This window comes from Olea europaea, chromosome 7, assembly GCF_002742605.1.
Source record: "Olea europaea var. sylvestris chromosome 7, O_europaea_v1, whole genome shotgun sequence".
NCBI lineage: Eukaryota > Viridiplantae > Streptophyta > Magnoliopsida > Lamiales > Oleaceae > Olea > Olea europaea.
In genome coordinates, this window is record NC_036243.1 from 10962566 (window position 1) to 10982819 (window position 20254).

Consider the following 20254-nt stretch of genomic DNA (forward strand, 5'->3'; position numbering starts at 1 on the left):
TATGTATATAATTTTTACGTTTTAGTGCATTTATATATATATTAAATAATTTTTAATATTATTTAATCAAATTTTAATAAACGACCTGACTCTTACGATCGTTGATTGTCGACGATTAATGGATAACGGTCAAACTTTGCCCTAGTTGGACTTCAGTGCTAGATTTGCCACTAAATAGAATGCCAAATGATAGAAATTAAAAATAAGAGCAACAAAATATAGGTTCCCCAAGCTAGAAGAAAATGGACATTCCCCAAGCTTTCTTTTTATAAAATCTTGCCTTGAAAAGCTTCTCTCAGCCATAATTTTAGTGATGAAGATCGTATCTAACATAACAATCTTTATCAATGCCAGTTATAAACTGTTCTTAAACAGATTATAATGGACCGACAAGAATTAATGCTGGAAAATCCCATCTGAACATAATATGATTAGCAATTACAAGTTGGCTAGTTAAAGGCATGTCACAGTCCATGTCCATCATGTTCTTGCCATTCTAATTGGAGAACTCTAAAGAACCACAACAGGCAATGTCATGGAACAATATGTAATTACTAATTTTGAAAAACGCAAAGCAACTCAAAAATTTATAGTAATTCACCTTCAACGTTAAAAAATCCATCCATCTGTCCCCACAAATTACATCACGTCTCTTCCATCTGTCGTAAGATTAGGAACCTTAACATATTGTAGGTAAGGCAATGCCCAGTAACTACTAAAATTACATGGTCAAGGATGAGTGAACTATATAATTGTGCTCCACAAAGTTCAACATATTAAGCTACAATTGCTTGTGCCTTGTAACTTCCAAAAGAATGATTCTCAGCCAGTCTTATTTTAAGAAAAACCAGTTATTTTTAAATTTTCAAGGTTTCTCCGGTTCTTGTGCAGATTTTCCAGTTGTAACAGCTCAAGATGGATTCAATTACAAGGAAACCATTCATATAAGAATAATACTATTTGCAGTCGCTCAATGCGGCAGTCGCCCTACGTGGCATACACATGGCAGGTGGTTATTTGATGCATTAATGAATAAAAAAACTATCACATTAATGCATCAAATAATCACCTGCCATGTGTATGCCATATACGGCGACTTTCGCAGTGAGCGACTACGAATAACATTACTCTTCATATAACTAGGCAGACTTTCCATAACTAGCATTCATTAAACATCACAAGGAGCTGCAAACCAATGCCAGAGAAGATGACCATTTTAATTAATATATGGTGATAAAGTGTCAACGAAAATTAACAAACAGAGGAACAATTTTGTAACGTCGTGAGACGCTCAAAATTTCAAATTCCTATTAGCAAAACACATGAATACAAGTTTAAAAAAATATGGCGTTCTTTCGACCACTTATAATACAGATTCCAAAAAGCAGGCAGATTGTTTAAAACAGAAAAAAATTAAAAAAATTAAAAAATAAAAATAAAAATCTCAATACCATGTTGGTAGAGTATCCCTTAATCTAACACAACACTGTTTTCAATATCACTTCTTATGACCACCATGCAATGATTTTTGGGATCCCTCAAAAAGATCTAAGAGATGGTCTTCTAAATCATCAGCCGTGTATTTAATGTGCCTTTCGCTAATATGATTGATGTGTCTTCCAACAAAAGTCCGATAAGCCTGGATTACCTTGAGTGATGTTGAAATATGAAGATCGTCTCGAAGCTGGCTATCCGGGATTGACCATCCCGTCTGGTTCTTGTAAACCTCCTCAAATGCAAGATAAAAGCTCTGCAGCCTTTCCTTGAGAATTGTCCTTGAAATAGAATTTGAACCTGGATTTTGAATCCCTTCATCCTTGAGTAAAGACAGTATCGAGCTCCAAGTAGCTCTCTCATAATTCATTTCATGTTGTTGAAATTTCCAATTGTGCTTCCGAATCCACCCATCGCCTAGTAATGTTCTGAGTTTGGAACCTTTCACCCTTTCAGCCATGTAATGTATATTGTTCATCAAGAAAACGTGCTGTAGGGAATCATCTCTGTATAGTTTAGATTTGCCTTCAAGGTTGCATTCAAGAATCGCAGTGAGCGATTGGATGTGTTGAGCCATTGGAGAAACCAAGGAGCTTCCTTCAATATTCTCCTCATCACTGATTGGACTCATGTCGAGGGAAACTGAAAAGGGATCCTCTCTCTCATGGTCCTTGAAGATCACGTCAAGGGTCTCCTGATAGTCAGCAAGAGTCTTGATGTAATTCATGACATACTTAGTGAGATGATGGACACCACCACCTGGGAAAGGGTTAGTCGATACATTAGAGGCGACAGCATTCTCAAATTCGAGAAAAGTTGCTTTTGCACAATCTCCCAATCTCCTTAAGATGTCTAGGTATTCAATTCTAACACAAGATCCTGTGTCATCTGAGTATAAAGTATCGATATCGGGAATAAGAACAGCAAGCACCTCATACATGTCAAGAATTCGAATCAACTTTTCCGGTTTATGGGGGCCAATGGCTATGGCTTCACCGAAATTCAGAAGTTGCAGAATTGCAGTTTTTGATGACTCAACAAAACAAACTGAACCAACTGATTCAAGATCTCCGAAAATCTTTTCACTCAGCAATTTCTCACTTGCAAGGTATACCCGCACAAAAATCTTCATAGCCCCAATCCATCTCCTGATTTTGGAGTTCAATGTTTTCCATTCCATCTTAAGCACATCCTCAATGCTCAATTTCTCCACTTCAAGGATGTAAATGCAATCATCTAAAGCTTCTTTTTGGATACTAATAAATGCCTGAGAACATTCCCGACCATAATTTGAGTCAAACATCAAATTGGCAATACTTTTTAGATCCGGAATCACATCTGGATGTACCAATTCGATGATGTATTCCCCTGAACCTCGGCTTATACTATCTCTTTGAACTACATCTTCAAGTGAATCATCCCCGGACGAGATTACGGACCCTGCCTCCATAATATCATCTTCACTCGAACGAAAAGACATATGCTCCGGTTCAAAAGGCAGCCTATTCTGAACAAGCAAGTGCCTAAACTCCTCTTCTAGCCTTGCCATCGCCATCTGTAGAACATCATGAGCCCTATGTAGAAGTGTCGCGTCTTCACTATCATTATTTAGGCTCAAACTCTCCAAACTCTCAGTCAACTTTCGAGCTTCATCCACAGCCTTCAAATACTCATAAGTTTCTTTCTGGCCACACGCCCATATAATCGACTGATCCCTCTCCCAATGCAAAACCTTATCCTGTATCAAATTAAGCTGCCTCTCAATCTCATTAAGTCCCTCCTTTCCTTGAACACTCTCATCTTTGTGTTCATTCTCTCTAGTTATATCACACAACTGCATGCCTAGATTCGCCAAAATTTTCTTAGCATCATCTGTCAAATTCTTGTTCATTTCAAGAGCCTTCACAATTTGCTTCGCAGCAGCAATCATTTCTTCTTCTGTTTCCATCTCTGAGATGGTAGGTTTATAGTCTACCATATCATCCAACCTTCCCAAAATCAAGAAATCTCACAAATCCAAATACAAATACTAGACTAAATTTCACACCCCTTTTGCTCAATCAAACAAAATTTAAGCTAAAACTAAAGAAACCCTAAATAATCCCCAACCAATTTTATAAGAACTAGAAGAGCAAACCAAATTCAATATGTGCCACAAACATAAAGATCTTCAAAAGAAAGAACCACATACATATATTTCAATGTTTATTTTCAACTTGTTGCAAAAATCAACGGGGAAAAAAAATTCATATCTTAATATACCCAGAACGAAATTTATGAAACTTGAGTAGAAAAAGGCAGAAATACACAGTAATGTGTATCTCAAACAGCTGTTGGAAGAGAACGAGGGAATTACGATGAACCCTATTGAAGCAAATCTGGAAAGAAAAAAAAAAGTACTCGTTGAAGCTTTTATGCTAAATAAAAACCTGAGCAAAATGGCCTATCTCCAAGACTTTTTTCATTTTGATATTCTTGATTTGATTCTGAACTCTGAAGCAAACTCCTAAAACGTTGTTGGCTTCATGTATTATAATTCCTTGGAGTTGTTGAGGTTACTTTCTTAACCCCTCGATCCTCGAGGAAAATTCTTGAAAAGAACAGTCAATTCAACTGTGCAAGAGAAATATATTCTGAAATATTGGCAAGTTTATAAGTCAGAAATTACTGTTATCATAATTTAACAGTTACGCTACATGAATCTCTGATGTACAAAATAGCAAATTTCTCCCAAGCGATTAGTCCACAACATCCAGCTATGAGATTTTTAATATTATTTTAATTACAACCTGATCATGGAGCACGAGTACTTTATGCATTTATTTCTCGGCCTCAATAAACTAGACAAGATCAGCTGTAAACAAATATTTATAGAAGTTTTACACCGGGGATGCAGATGCTAATTTATATTTCTTCCACTCGGTTGATATTTTTTTTTTTTTTGCTTATCCTAATTATATAGTCATATTTCTTTATTAAAAATATTTTGTTTTGTTTATTTACTAATATACTCCTATTTAATTTTTTAGTTATAATCATTTTTTTCCATTTAATCTTAAAATTGTACAAACATAAATAAGGGTAGAATTAGAAAGTTTCTGACAAAAAATATTTTTCCTATAACATTAAATAAGATTTCTTAATTCGTGTGAAAAAAAGAAACAACTCTACATAAATGAAACGAGGAAGTACAAAATAAAATGAAAATAAAATCATTAATATTGAGATTGTACAATACCCTTTTAAAATCTCATTCTTCAGAGCATGTTTAGCTAAGCTTAAAAAGGGTAAAAATTACTTTTAAGTGAATTTTTATTTTCAAACATATTTATTAAGTAAAAATGTTAATTTTTTTAAAATATCATAAGTAACTTATTATGCTAAGCTTAAGAGGGTAAAAATTACTTTTAACTGAATTTTTATTTTCAAAAATATTTATTAAATAAAAATGTTAATTTTTTAAAGTATCATTATAAGATTCAAATAAGTAACTTATTATTAACTTTAATTGTCAAATATTTACTGTCACTTTTTTAAAGTATTGCGAGGGAATACTTTTCATAGTAATGTGTGTGTGGAACGTAAATTATGTAATGTTATTTTTATTTGCTCATTTCATACCCCATTTTCTTAAATTTCCCTCTTGAGCATCTTTACATCTATTTGCTCTCTATATTGCTATACTTTGAATAAAAACTTCTTTTGGTTAATCCACATTTGGTAAAGATTGAAATCTAGATTTGAATGTCAATTGAAGACAATAATTAATTTTAACCAAATATTTATCCACAACAATTCAATGATACACTTCATCACCTTTTTGTCAAAATCTATTAAAATTATGATTTTAATCCTGTCTCGTTAGCTTAAATCATTGTTCATTAATGTAGAAATATTTTACACTTTTCCTCCTAAGTATATGCCTAGAAGAATTTTAAAATGCCATAAAGAGTATTAAAGCTAACCATGCCAGGAACTATTTACTCCCTCCGTTTCAATTATATAGGCTTATTTCGTTTTTCACGTATATTAAAAAATCTTTTTTAATGTCATTGAAAGAATAATTTTTGTCAAGATTTTTCCTAGTTTACCCCTATTTAATTTTCAATGTGTTTATAGTAAATTATTGTTAGAATTAGTAAAAAATTTGAATGATTTTACTCCCTCCATTTCAATTATATAGGCTTATTTCGTTTTTCACGTGGATTAAAAAATCTTCTTTAATGTCATTGAAAGATTAATTTTTGTCAATATTTTTCCTAGTTTATCCCTATTTAATCTTCAGTATGTTTATAGTAAATTATTGTTAGAATTAGTAAAAAATTTGAATGATTTAATTTGAAGAAGAAGAAATGAGAGTTGTTCTATGTTTCCAAGAAGTGAAAAATGTGTGTATTTGGATGATTTCAAGAAGTTGGCACATTAAGTGGGGGAAATTGAACAATGGTATATTTGGTAAAGAAACAAAATAAAATATTTTAAATTAGAAAATATACCTATATATTTGAGACAATAGAAAATGAAAACTCAATCTATCTAATTGGGACGGAGGGATTATATGAGAGGGGGATTTTCTTTTCTAACGTTGACACCGTTGATTTTTCCAAGGGAGTGTTTGAATTGCACGAAAAGTTAGCATTTGGGTAATTATGTGTCCCTATCCTATCACTATTAGCAAAGTTTTATAAAGAATAATGCTATACATACAAATTAAAATCATCCTCATATGATATATGATGTGATCAAATGGAGAGCGAAATTATAATATCAATTAAATATTTGAATATGAGATTTACTTTAGTAATATTATCATTTAATGTCACGTAATATGGGGATCACTCACATTTTGTACATACAATTAAACCTCTATAATGCTCTTTAGCCCTACTTGGATTGCAACTACAATTTAGTTGGCGCTAATATAACATTAAGAGTGTGTTTGATTGACATGGAAAATATCACCTAGAAAAGAATATGTTTTCCTTCTTTTGTGGAAAATAAAAACCACCTTTACCCAAAGAAAATATTTTCCTTAAAAACAAGGAAAATTAGGCATGTTTTCCAAAGTTGGAAAATGTTTTCCATGAAAAAAAATAGCAATCAAACACTCTAAGTGGAAATTTAGGTGAAAAACTGATATTTTTCATGAAAAATAAATGTAATCAAACACACCCTAATTGATAAATATAATTAAATGACTCGTTTAATTTTTACCTTTCATTTAACCAATCATGTAGTGCCACCTAAATTGGGATTGTAACCCTAGTAACACTACATAACATTATTTTAACATCAATAGTCTTGGAATCAAATGTAGTCTATTAATTTGGTGAATATTAAATAATCGATAAGTTAATATAAATTTATAGTTATTAATTTATCAATTAATTAATAATTTATTAAATTATCAAGGAACTCTTTATTTTCTTTAACTTTATATTTAGTTTATCGTTTCATGAACTAAGAGTATCTCGAAAAGACTTTGTATTTTTAAAGAGTATATTCTATCACTTGAAGAGCATTTATAAATTTAGAGAGTTAAAATTTTGAAATAAGCCAACAAATTCTTTATATTTAATACTTAAATTTAATACTCCAACATAGCATTATTATAACATTAATATTCTTGGAACCAAATGTAATCTATTAATTTGGTGAATATTAAATAATTGATAAGTTGATATTAATTTATAATTATTAATTTATTGCTTAATTAAGAACTTCTTAAATTATCAAGGAACTTTTTATTTTGTTTAACGTTATATTTAGTTTCTTGTTTTACGAATTAAGAGTATCTCGAAAAGATTCTCTATTTTTAAAGAGTATATTCTCTCGCTTGAAGAGCATCTATATATTTAGAGAGTTAAAATTTTAAAGTACTTGAACAAGCTCTTTATATTTAAAACTTAATTTTACTACTCTCAAAATACATTTAATATTTTTCTCTATCTTTTATTCAAGCTAGCTTTTCTTTAAAAATGGATTGTACATTGTTCAATGCACTACATATCTACTATAAAACCCGTTTCATGAAAGAAGATCTTTAAGCAACAAGAACATCTCCAAAAGACTCTTTAAATACAAAATACTCTCTATTTTAGAGAGTTAATGCTTAAAAATGAGTTCGAAGAAACTCTCTAATTTAACTTTTTAAATTAGAGAGTGTGTTTTGACTCTCCAAATTTAAATATCTAAACTCACTCTCTATTCTTAATGTACAATGATTGCATTTAATACATTACAAATTTTAATACTCTACAATTAAAATTTTTCAAATTACATTTGAATTGATTGGTCACTAATATATATAAAAAATTATATTTAAATAAAATATGTAGAGAAATTATTAAATGTTCATTGAAAAAAATAAAATAAAGAATCAAAATAGAAAGCTTTTTGGAGTGTATCAAAAAAATCACTCTCTATTATGCTTAAGATGCTCTTTATAAACAGAAAGTCTTTTGGAGATGCTTTAGTGAAATTGAATAATATTTTATTGCATGATGGTAAAATTACGCTAGAACTTCTTATAATATTATTAAGAAAATTTAGAGATGAAACCCAAATAAATATTAATTTAAAGAAGAAGCATATTATGATTGAGTCATATTTTTTAAGAAGGTTTTACACTACAACAAAAGGAGCATTTTAAGGCGTACATTTACGGCGTGCATTAACTACATGCCGTAAAAAAACTCTATTTACGGCGTGCTAATCATGTAAGCTGTGGAAAATCAACTACTAAAACCATTTATGGCGTACATTAATCGCACGCCGTAAATGTGAGATTTTACGACGTGCTTGTTGGGGGCATGCCGTGTTAGAAGAAATAAATTTCACTTATTTCGGCACACATATGCACGCCGTAAATGCCGTCCATATTTCCCCCCTTTTACTTTCCCTCGTTTCATTCAACGTTTCCATATAACTTCTTCTTCCCTAGTACCTACTCTTTTTCCTCCCTCTTATCTCGCTTTTTCCCCAAATCCCCTTCGCTTTCTTCAACCCTAATCGTTATCGTCCATCTATCCGTGACTTCCGCCTGAGTGTTGTCGGCTCATGTGACTTGTGAGCCATTTCTTCTCTCTTTTTTCTGAGTTTTAGTACATTTATGGATTGATTTGTGATTTATGTATATATTAATTGGTGATTTACAGATTTAATATTGTAATTTGTGAATTTGTGATTTGGGGTTTGATTTGCTATTATTGATAATCTGTGAATTTGTGATTTGGGTTTTGATTATTTAGGTTAGTTAACATCCTGTGGCCATACTCGTTACATTTTCTAGTTTCCCAACAATGTACATGTTTCTAGTGTTTGTAATCATCTCAAATTGTTGGAACTACTTCAATCAAATATTTTAAATGTGATGATATGGGCAAGCTATAGTCTCCCAGATCCTACATTCAAAATGCCTTTTGACCAGCATATCTTGCTGTCTCATATCCAAATAAAGGAGAAAAAGAACAAAGATTTTTTTTGACATTTTATCTTTGCTACAATTGAAGTATGCTATTAATAAACATCAATCTGCAGCTTAGCCATATGGAGTTTTAGTTGCTTTCATGGGTTCTTTTTTGGTGATTCAGTATGCCATTTATATACAATGACTAGTAGTCGGGTTCTTAGTTTAGTATACTAAAGTAAGCCCTTATGTGCATCATATTTAGATCAAGAGCTTCTCAATGGCATCCTGCATTTCACAAGATAAAGATTTTAATAAAATTGTTAGTAATTTGTGGAAATTGGTGAACTTGTGAGAAATGTAAAACCATTCACAAGTTACCTTCAATTGCAGAATTCAAGATTTCAATTGGCTTCCCTTATTGCTTGTCACAGAACAAGTAATTACAGGTCTCGTAACTCTGCATGCATGATCAAGAGCTTGCTTTGATGGGACAAAAACATAAGGCACATTCTGCAATTTGCATCCAAAAACTTAGTTGTTTTGAGACGTTGAAAAATGAAACTTTCAATTTTTCCCAATTTGACCAACAGAGTAATAAGTGAGTAATGCGTCAGAAGCAACAATCAATGATGTGTTTGGAAGTCGGAGATGTACAAGACGATGGAATAAGGAAATTAAGAAGTTCATTAACACCACTTAATCCGCATACACCCAATACAATCTCAAAAATTTAATAAAAAAAGGGGTAAAATCATAATGGTGCTTCCGGTTTTAGTATAATGTCAGTTTGTTACTTCAAGCAATAGAAACGGAAGGCAACAATTTCGCTAAATTCTAGTACATCTGCCACATGCAATGTTAGATTAAAAGTTATAGACCATTAAATAATATACAATATTGAGCATGAAGTAGATGCACAGAAGGGTTTACTTTAGTATGTTTAGAATTCTTAGAAGTACTAAAAGCGTGCTTTGGAAGTGTTTATTAATGGTTCAAATTATAAATGGATAGGAATTAGGAGTAGATAAATTGGTAGTACTTGTGTGTCTCTCAAAATGTGTGGATAAGTTTTTATAAACAATTTATAAATATGAGCAAAACTTAGGCTTAGTTGTTTGCAGTATACTGTATATATGGCTGCATTACTTAATAGACCACATTTTTCTGTTCATTTTTCGTTGTTTACTCCCTCCCTATCTATATTTCTTTCTTGTTTGGAAAGAAAGATCTTCTCTTCGTGTTCTTTTTGTGAACAATGATACGTCATTTCTAGTCTGGGTAAGTTGCTAATTCTCTAAATGGTAGAGAAAGGTGCATGATGTTGTGTACAATTCTGTTAATGTTGCTGTCTCTTTTTCAATTGTTTCTTATTCCTCTGTGTTGTGGCACCCAGAAAGTCTCACCAGAAAAAAAATTCTGTTGTCGCCTAAAGCTCCTAAATTATTCTATCAAAGTAAGATACTGCACAAGTGAATGGTCTTAATCCTGATAGTCCAGCTTATCATCTATCTACTATAATGGGGAATCCATTAATCCTGATAGTCCAGCCTATCATCTGCTACTCATCCCATTAGTTTAATACCTTATTTTGTTCACGACTAATTTCTCTTTTGCTCATTTAATGCAAGAAGCAATGTTATTCTAAATTTACATATAATTTCTATATTCAAAATAATAAATTTTACAATTGGATATGAATTTTACAGCCTAGAGACATAAGTTTGAATGGTTCAAATAATCTTCAAAATAGGAAATGCAAATTGTTATCTTGGTTTGGAAAAACTGATGATGTTGCAAAAGGTGAAATCGCATCAACGAATCCAAATGATTTGGTGCATCATGTTCTACTTGGGAATGAATGTTGGAGAGTGGGTTAATGAAGTGATTGATAATGTCAACTTATATCGTCCTAAATGTGAGTTTTTTCTTCTTGAAGATGCATTAGGAAGTACAATAGCATGGCCAATTAGGTACATCGAAGTGGATTCACTGTAATCACAACAAAGGTAAGCTTAACTTCTTTTCTATTTTAATTTCACAATTCATTAGGCAAGTAATGTTACAATTTAGGTCTCCTAGCTTTCCTGCTTTTGTGGGTCTTAACACTTTTAACTGGCCATTGATTACCATTGAGTGGAACTTGATCACTGACATCTGATGAAATTTCAGGTACATGCAGCTTACAAATGAGCATTACTAAAGTCTCACCCAGATCGAGCTCCGCAATATGACATTCTTTATAGAGTTTGAGTCTTATCGTAACCATGTTTTCCATACTCGAGATATTTAGAGAAAGAAGTCATTAGTTATTAATCAAGCTCTCATGTGGTTGGAAAGCATTTTTATTTTATTTTTTTGTTTGTAAAATAACTTATTTGTGTTGGTTGAACTTATGTCTGTTGGTTGAGGGAATGAAAAGTATTTGTTACATTGGTTGGAATACTTTATTTATATGATAAATGTTTGGGTTAATTTTTTCATCTAAGCTTAGAATAATTAATTAGTTTAATGTTGTTTATCATGCTAGGTTGAACTCAAAAATATTTTTATTTTCATCTTAGTCGAGTTGGAATTGAATTTGTGTAATTATTATAGGTGCTGGTAATCAAATAAATAAATAAATTTTTAAAAATTAAATTAAAATTTACGGCGTGCAGAAAGCACGCCGTAAATGCTATCAGGTCACCTTTCACAGTCGCACGCCGTTAAAAGTAAAGCTCCCATTTACGGCGTGCTTGTACACACCATTAAAAGTAAAAAGTTCGTATTTACGGAGTGCATATGCACGCCGTCAAAAATCGTATAACTAATAACGGTGTTCGTACACGGCGTATATTGCACGCCGTAAAAAGTGGATACCTTTTACAACATTGCTTTATATGACATGCCACTGCACGCCATAAAGGTGTTTTTACGACGTGCAATGCACGCCGTAAAAAGTGTTTTTTGTTGTAGTACATGTAGCCTACTGAATTTTTTTTGAGATGCTCATTCCTAGTTAACCATTTTCAAAGTAATCGGAGATCCCGCTGCAGTTTGGCATGAATGGCATGTTTTATTTTTAGAAAAATTTATCCTTATGTTTTAGGTTGCAACTTTTATGTTTAATAATCATTGGTATCCCTGCGATTGTAGTTTGAATTCATGTTTTGAGACAAAAAAAAAAGTTTTAATGTTCTTGTGTGTTTTTTTGAAGATTTCAGAATTTTGCCACTATTTTTAACAGTGTGCTATGGTCAATAAATTTGGGATATTTTAAATTAGTGTTTCTTGAAAACTTGAAGACTGAATTGATAATGAAATTGCTTAATAATCTTTCTTATGGTGGTTTATTCAGTTCATTGAGTTACACTACTGGAAACTAAATATTTCCAGTTTCTGCCTAAGTTAAAAATTCATCCAGACCTAAACACTTGGAATTTTGAAGTGATTCCAAGTTGGAAAAGATAGTTATATGAGTTTATCTATCTCTTGGATTTAGAATCATGAATTTTGGATCTATAAAACTCAAGTTATAAACGTTTTCTCGAGAGCCGTTAGATTGTACCCGAGAACAAATAGCTCTGGTTTAGAAACAATTTTGATCAATCTATTGATTGAATTTATATAAGAAAATTTAACATGTAATTTCCCTATGTGTATGATGTATCCAATTTAAATTTTGTAAATTCTGGACTCAATTTATTTGTCGAACGAGTTTTATTTCTGAAAGTCGTACAAATTGAAAATCTAAACTCTCCGAAAGAAAAATTTCTTTAATTTTTTATGAGTTCTCTGAAGCCTTAATGTCTTATTATAAGTTAAATTTCTACATTTTATGAACTATTTAGGTAGAATTTCATAAATTTAAGATTCTTGTAATGTCACAAGTTCCCAGAGCTTAGGGCGTTACAGTTTGGTATTAGAGCGTAGTTTTCGTTCTTGTAGACTTGCAAAACATAAATTTGATTTCCAAAACTTTAAGAATTGTGTGTGTCAAATAAATTTTTGTTACCATCATGCTTGCCACTACCACAAATCGTCGGTTCTAAGAGAGAGAAAGTTTTAAGAAATTTATGCTATGTTATGATATTTGAAATGTTTATGTGATTTTATATATTTAAGTCCCGAGAATTTATGTTTAAGGAAGTCAAGTTTGAGAATATGATGGGGATATTTATGAATTTTTAGAACATAACTAAATTATAAATGTTCATTTTAGTCTTCTAAAAGATATTAGAAACCCACCAATTTGGACTTTATAATTAATTTGGCACAAATGGCACGGACTAAGAGAACATGTAGGAAAACATGCTCAATGATACCTTGTCGATATGAGATTTTGAGGCAGTACGAGGAGTATCAGTGGAATCCAGCGAATGATATGGGCTGGCACATTAGAGAGATGTTGGTAAGGTGGAGAGAGGTAAGGCAACTAGGATACATGGTCACTGGTCGTTGGGCTACCCGTTTCCTTATGGATACATTGCCAGAAGAATGGCTAGAGATGGCCGAATCAATTTACAATTACTTGTTGGGAGTTACTATACCCACTTTGCCTCAAGAGATTGACTATGAGGCCTTTCGCACAGAGCAAACGGTACAGTGGGAACAGGCTCGAGATGATGCACTTGTATATCCTTGAGGGCAATAGAGTACCTACTGAGATGTACATTTGTGAGGATGCACCTCCACCTATTTCAGATGATGAATCGCAGCCTTCCAAGAAATCTAGGTTCCACGGAGGTTGGATTGATGATGATGATGATGTTAAGAAGAATTAGTGCCAGAGATTTTTTAGTAAATTTTATTAGGCTTAGATCATGCCATGTTGAGTAGGATTTCCTTTTGCTTTTCAGTTGATTAGTACCAAACGTTCTTTCATTGATTGTATTTTCTATAAAAGACTTGTTAATTATAAAATTGGTTATTTCCTAATTAAAGTTTCTCATTTTACTATGCAATGTGTGTTTTTGTGATTTACCTAAAGATTACAAACTATTCCATTTTGTATGAAAGAAATGGCACAAATATCACACATGAGAGCAATTAGAGAATTGCAACAAGTAGTAGAAGAAATGAGACGGGTCCTAATGGCACAAGCTACTCCAGCAACACCAGTGGCTCCGATCGAACAAGATGCACCAGCAATACCACCTATCACAATACAAATTGCCCCTATATCACCCCCTACTCCATCACCAACCACTGCTCTAATTCTACCAATCATTGAGCAGTTTCATCGATATCGCCCTCCTAGCTTCGATGGTGGTGTTGACCCTTTGGCAGCAGAGGAATGGCTTTGCACAATTGAGAAGATCTTTTGACACATCTAATCCAGAAAATTAGAAGGTGTTGTGTGCAGAATTCATGCTAGACGGAGGAGCCAACCATTGGTGGGAATCCGCATCACGTACACGGACAGAGAAAGAACAACGTAATATAACATGGACCCAATTCAAGATGGAGTTGACTGAGAAATATTTTTTGCAAGCCCTTCGCAACCACGAGGAGACGAAGTTTTTACAACTAATACAGAGAGATAAGGACATTGCTGAATATGACAGGAAGTTTGAGGAATTATCATGTTATGCCCCACATCTTATAAGTACGGAGCTCTTGAAAGAAAAACGCTTTGAGAAGGGACTTCATCCTGAGATTAGGCAGATAGTGAGTTTGCACGAACTCATCACTTATTGAGAAGTTGTAAAGAAGGCCTAAACTGTATCATTCTCAATTTTTAAACTTCGAACCCAGGGACTACAGAATGATACTGGAAAAAGGAAATGGCACGATTAGGGTAAGGATAAGAGCTCCGAACAGTTTAAGAAGCAAAATAACGAGCCTAATAGTCGACAATTAGACAATCATTTTCCTCCATGCCCTAAGTGCAAGAAATCCCATAAGGGTGAATGTTTATTTGGCAAGAATGTTTGTTATAAGTGTGGCCAGACAGGACACTATGCTTCAGGATGTCGGGCATCGCCAATTAAGGCTGCTAAACAAGTGAAGAAAGAGAATGTGAGAATTTTTATCATGACATATGATGAGGTCACCTAGGATCCAGACGTAATTACAAGCATTTTATCTATTTACGATATTCCTATTTACGTTCTTATTGATTCTGGAGCGACGCGTTCGTTTATATCTGTAACATGCTTAGCAAATATCAATATTTCATTTGAGAAAACTAGTAGTACACTAGAGGTTAGTACGCCATCGAGAGGAGTCATTGATACAAATAAGATTGCTAAAGCTGTACAAATGGATTTTGATGGGTTAATCCTTGAGGCAGATTTACATGTCATAGAGCTAAAAGATTTTGATATTATCTTGGATATGGATTGGTTAGGTAGTAATAGAGCTACAATTGTATGTTTTGAGAATGGAGTGATCTTCAAAAGACCTCGAAATGAAGAGTTTAGATTTTATAGGTCAAAGATTTAGGCAATTCCTCATCTTATCTCGACTATGCAAGCGGAAAAGCTATTAAGGAAGAAATCAATCGAGGATATTTTGTTAGTCTTACTGGTACACCATCAAAAAGAATTAACATAGGATGAAGTGCCTGTTGTGTAAAAATACAATGACGTATTTCCTGATGACCTATCCGTGTCCCAATTGATGGACAAGTAAAGGTTACAATAGACTTGATACTCGAAGTTGCACCAGTGTCTAAGGCTCCATATCGCATGGCACCAAAATAATTACAGGAGTAAAAAATGCAATTGGAAGAACTTCTAAATAAAGGCTTTATCAAACCAAGCGTGTATCCATGGGGAGCTCCGGTATTTTTTGTGAAAAAGAAAGATGGACCCTATGAGAATGTGTATTGACTATCGAGAGTTGAATAAGCTGACTGTAAAGAATAAGTATCCTCTCCTAGGAATTGAAGATTTATTTAATTAATTAAATGGTGCAACTGTATTTTCAAAGATTGATTTGAGGTCAGGCTATCATCAACTAAATATCAAGCCGAGTGACGTACCTAAAACATCATTTAGAAATCGCTATGGACATTACGAGTTTACATTTATACCATTTGGACTTACTAATGTCCCTGCGATATGTATAGATCTGATGAATAAAGATTCCATCAGTACCTGGACAAATTCGTTATTGTGTTTATTGATGACATACTAGTGTATCCAAGAGATTCTCAGCAGCATGAAAACCATTTGAGGACCATTTTAGGAACTTTACGTAAGGAAAAATTGTATGCCAAATTCAAGAAGTCTGAATTTTGGCTAGATTGAATAGGATTTTTGGGACACATTGTGATAGCCAATGGTATAGAAATAGGCACGAGTAAGGTTGAAGCTGTAACTAACTGGCAAAGACCTACGAATGTTGGAGACGTAAGGAGCTTCCTACGTTTTGCTAGATATTATTGACGATTTATAGAAAGCTTCTCTAAGATAGAGGGTCCTTTGACAGAAATAACTCGAAAGGGTGTGAAGTTTGTATGGACTGAAATGTGTGAACAGAGCTTCCAAAAATTGAAAGATAGATTAGTATCTGCTCTAGTGTTAGCAATTTCGGAGGAATCGAAGGGATTTGTTCTCTATAGTGATGCATCAAAGCTGGGTTTGGGTTGTGTTTTGATGCAATGTGAAAGGGTGTAGCCTATGCATCAAGACAATTAAAGCAGTACAAGAAATATTATCTAATGCACAATTTAGAACTTGCAGCGACAGTTCACACCCTCAAGATTTGGCGTCATTACTTGTATGGAAGTAAGTGTGATATTCACAGTGACCACAAGAGCCTCAAGTACTTTTTTTTACCCAGAAGGAATTAAATATGAGACAACAACGATGGTTAGAGTTAGTAAAAGATTATGATTGTACTATCCATTACCATCCAAGTAAAGCTAACGTAATAGCAGATGCTTTAAGTAGGATGAACCTTTGTCACTTATTAACACTATGTACACAGCAAAATGAGTTAATCAAGGACTTTAAAATCTGAGAATAGAGGTGCTAACACTACCAGTTCAAGCATAAGGTAAGTTGACAAGTTTGGTTCTAAAATCAACCCTCATGGACAAGATTATAGTACCTTAAAAAGATTAATCTTTCTTGGAAAAAAGAAGGGCTGATGTTGGAACCGAGGAAATGAAGGGATTTGAAATAAGCAATGATAAGACACTTATGTTTAAAGGCTGACTGTGTGTACCTAAGGATGAAGAAATAAGAAAAGAGATTATGATTGAGGCTCATTCCACTCCTTACACCGTACACCAGGCTCCACAAAGATGTACAGGGACTTACGTAATACCTTTTGGTGGAAGAATAGCTTTGTTCATGTTGAAGTGTATACATTGTCAACAAATGAAAGCAGAGCATTAGAGACCATCAGGGCTATTAAATCCAATGGACATACCAAAATGGAAGTGGGAGAAGATCTCAATGGATTTTGTAGTAGGTCTTCTTAGGCCGGTAAAAGGTCATGATGCCATTTGGATCATAATAGATCGACTTACAAAACCTGCCATTTTTATTGATCCGTATGACTTTCAGAGAAATTGTTCAACTTCATGGGATACCAACGTCCATTGTGTCAGACAGAGACCTTAGATTCACTTCAAAATTTTGGAAGAGTCTTCAACAGCTATGGGAACTAAGCTGTCTTTCAGTACAGTATATCATCCTCAAATCGATGGACAGTTAAAACGAACTATCCTAGTATTAGAAGATATGTTGAGGGCATGTATACTAGATTTGGGTAGTAAATGGGAGAAACATTTGTCGTTGGTGGAGTTTGCATACAATAATAATTTTTAAGCTACTATCGACATGGCACCATACGAGGCATTGTATGATCGAAGATGTCATTCGCCAATATGTTGGGATGAGGTTGGTGAGTGGAGAATCTTGGGTCCAGAACTTATTGAAAAGTCTGTAGAGGCTATAGATAAGATCAGAATGAAGATTAAGATAGCTCAAGATCGCCAAAAGAGTTATGCAGATAAGAGAAGAAAAGAACTAGAATTTGAGGTGAGAGAAAAAATATTTCTTATGGTCGCCTCGACAAAAGGGGTACTACAATTTGGAAAGAAAGGGAAGTTGAAACCAAGATTTATCACCCATTCAAGATCCTCGAAAAGGTTGGAAATGTAGATATCATTTGGCACTGTCACCTGAGCTATCAGCAATGAATGATGTATTTCATATTTCTATGTTAAGAAAGGACATCCATGATCCAAGTCACATAGTTAATGCTCACTCGTTGGACGTGCGGAGTGATATAACTTATGAATAAGCACTTGTAATGGTTTTAGAGAGGAAGGTACACATTTTGAGAAATAGAGAAGTGCCATTAGTCAAAGTCCAATGAAGTAGACATGGGAAAGATGAGGCTACATGGGAGAGAGAAGCAAATGTTTTGGCCAAGTATCCAGACCTCCTTAATTGAATAAATTAAATTTCAGAACCTTAGGTAGATCGTTTGATCATCGATTTACTTATTTATAAAGGCAACATATAAGAATGTATGATGAAATAAATAATTATTAAATTCATATAGCACATGTAGCCTACTGAGTATTTTCTTTGAAATGCTCATTCCTATTTAACCATTTTCAGAGTAATCGGACATACCGCGACGGTTTGGCATGAATGACATGTTCTATTTTTAGAGAAATTTATTCTTATGTTTTAGATTGTTACTTTTATGTTTAATAATCATAGGTGTCCCTAAGATTGTAGTTTGAATTCATATTTTGAGACAAAAAGGTTTTCATGTTCGTGTGTGTTTCTTTGAAGATTTCAAAATGTTGCCACTATTTTTAACATTGTGCTATGGTCAATAAATTTGGAATATTTTAAATTAGTGTTTCTTGAAAGCCTGAAAACTGAATTGATGGTGAAATTGCTTAATATTTTTTATGGTGGTTTATTCAGTTCATTGAGTCAGTTTCTGCCTAAGTTTAAAAATTCACCCAGACCTAAATTATGAATTATCTATCTCTAGGATTTAGAATCATGAATTTTGGATAAATAAAACTCAAGTTATGAACATTTTCTCGAGAGCTATCTAATTGTACCCAGGAACAAATAGCTTCGGTGTAGAAACATTTTTGACGAATCTATTGATTGAATTTATACAAGAAATTTTAACTTGTAATTTCCCTATGTGTGATGTCTACAGTTTAAATTTTGTAAATTTTAGTCTTCATTTATTTGTCGAACGAGATTTATTTCTGAAAATCGTACAAGCTGAAAATTTAAACTCTCAGAAAGAAAATTTCTTTAATTTTTTTTTTTTTTTTTACCAATTCTCTAGGTGTTAATGTTTTTAATACAAGTTAAATTTTTGCATTTTATGAACTATTTAGGTAAAACTTTATAAATTTAAGGTCCTTACAATGTCACGAGTCCCTAGAGCTCGTGGCGTTACATGAGTGGTGGTTTGTTGTGGTGTTAGTGGTGAGGTGGTGGTTTGATTTGGCCGATAGCAGACAGGGCACATGGGTAGTTTTGAGAATTTTTTTTTGTTGGTTGGAAGTTGAGGTGGTAGTGTTGCGACAATTACGGTGGCGATGGTGGTGGCAATATTCGCGGTGGCAGGAGCGATGTGGTGGTTGTAAGTTGCGGTGCAGTACAAAAGTATTTGTGACCAGCTATTTGGGGTTTGTGACCAATTGTCGAGAGCTAGTGGTAGTTTTGGCGACGACGATGGTGGTGGTGGTGCTACTAAAGGCAGTAGTGAGATGGTGGTCACAAATTATTTGATCAACTGTGATCATTAAATTGGTTAATTTGTGACTAATAAAAGAGATTGAATAGTAACCAATAAATAATGTGTGATCTAAAAAATTGTTAATTTTGATCGATACTTTGATAATTTGTGACTTATAATATTTATGATTTGTTATCAATAAACAAATTGTGACATATAAAATTTTTAAATTATGACAGTAAAATAATTTATAACATATAAAAATTTTGATTTGTGATCGAAAATACTATATGAGTAACTAAATTTGTGAATTTGTAACCAAATTGTATAAATCTATGACTTTAATATATTTAATTAATAAAATATCTAATTAATTAAATCATAAATAAATTGTAATAATATTTGATTTTTGAAATATGAAACTTTTATTCTTAATGTTGAAATAGATGATAGTTAACATCTTATTTACGATTTTTTTTCCCCATAATTATTTGTAGCTCATGTGCTTGTGTCATTATCAAATCAACCAACGGATTAGATAAAGACGTCCGAAACTTTGGACCACATATCAAATAGAAAAATCATTAACTGGAACTAAAATGTTGAGGACCAATAATCCTATAAAAGATGAATTGGAGACTTGTTTATGTTATTTTTAGAAACATTAAGGATTGAGAATGTAAAATT

General features: G+C 32.9%; 2 protein-coding genes across 2 annotated transcripts; one reads left to right on the forward strand and one right to left on the reverse strand.

The window, feature by feature from the left end:
• Positions 1-1251: 1251 nt before the first annotated feature.
• On the reverse strand, positions 1252-4270 carry LOC111396976 (exocyst complex component EXO70E2-like). Its single transcript, XM_023023626.1, has one exon. It carries the CDS (start codon positions 3470-3472, stop codon positions 1499-1501), a length of 1974 nt encoding a protein of 657 aa, XP_022879394.1. The 5' UTR covers positions 3473-4270; the 3' UTR covers positions 1252-1498.
• Positions 4271-17682: 13412 nt separating this feature from the next.
• LOC111397889 lies at positions 17683-18148 on the forward strand. Its single transcript, XM_023024857.1, has 2 exons — positions 17683-17993; positions 18073-18148. The coding sequence occupies exons 1-2, from the start codon at positions 17683-17685 to the stop codon at positions 18146-18148; spliced, it is 387 nt and encodes a 128-aa protein (XP_022880625.1).
• The last annotated feature ends 2106 nt before the right edge of the window (positions 18149-20254 follow it).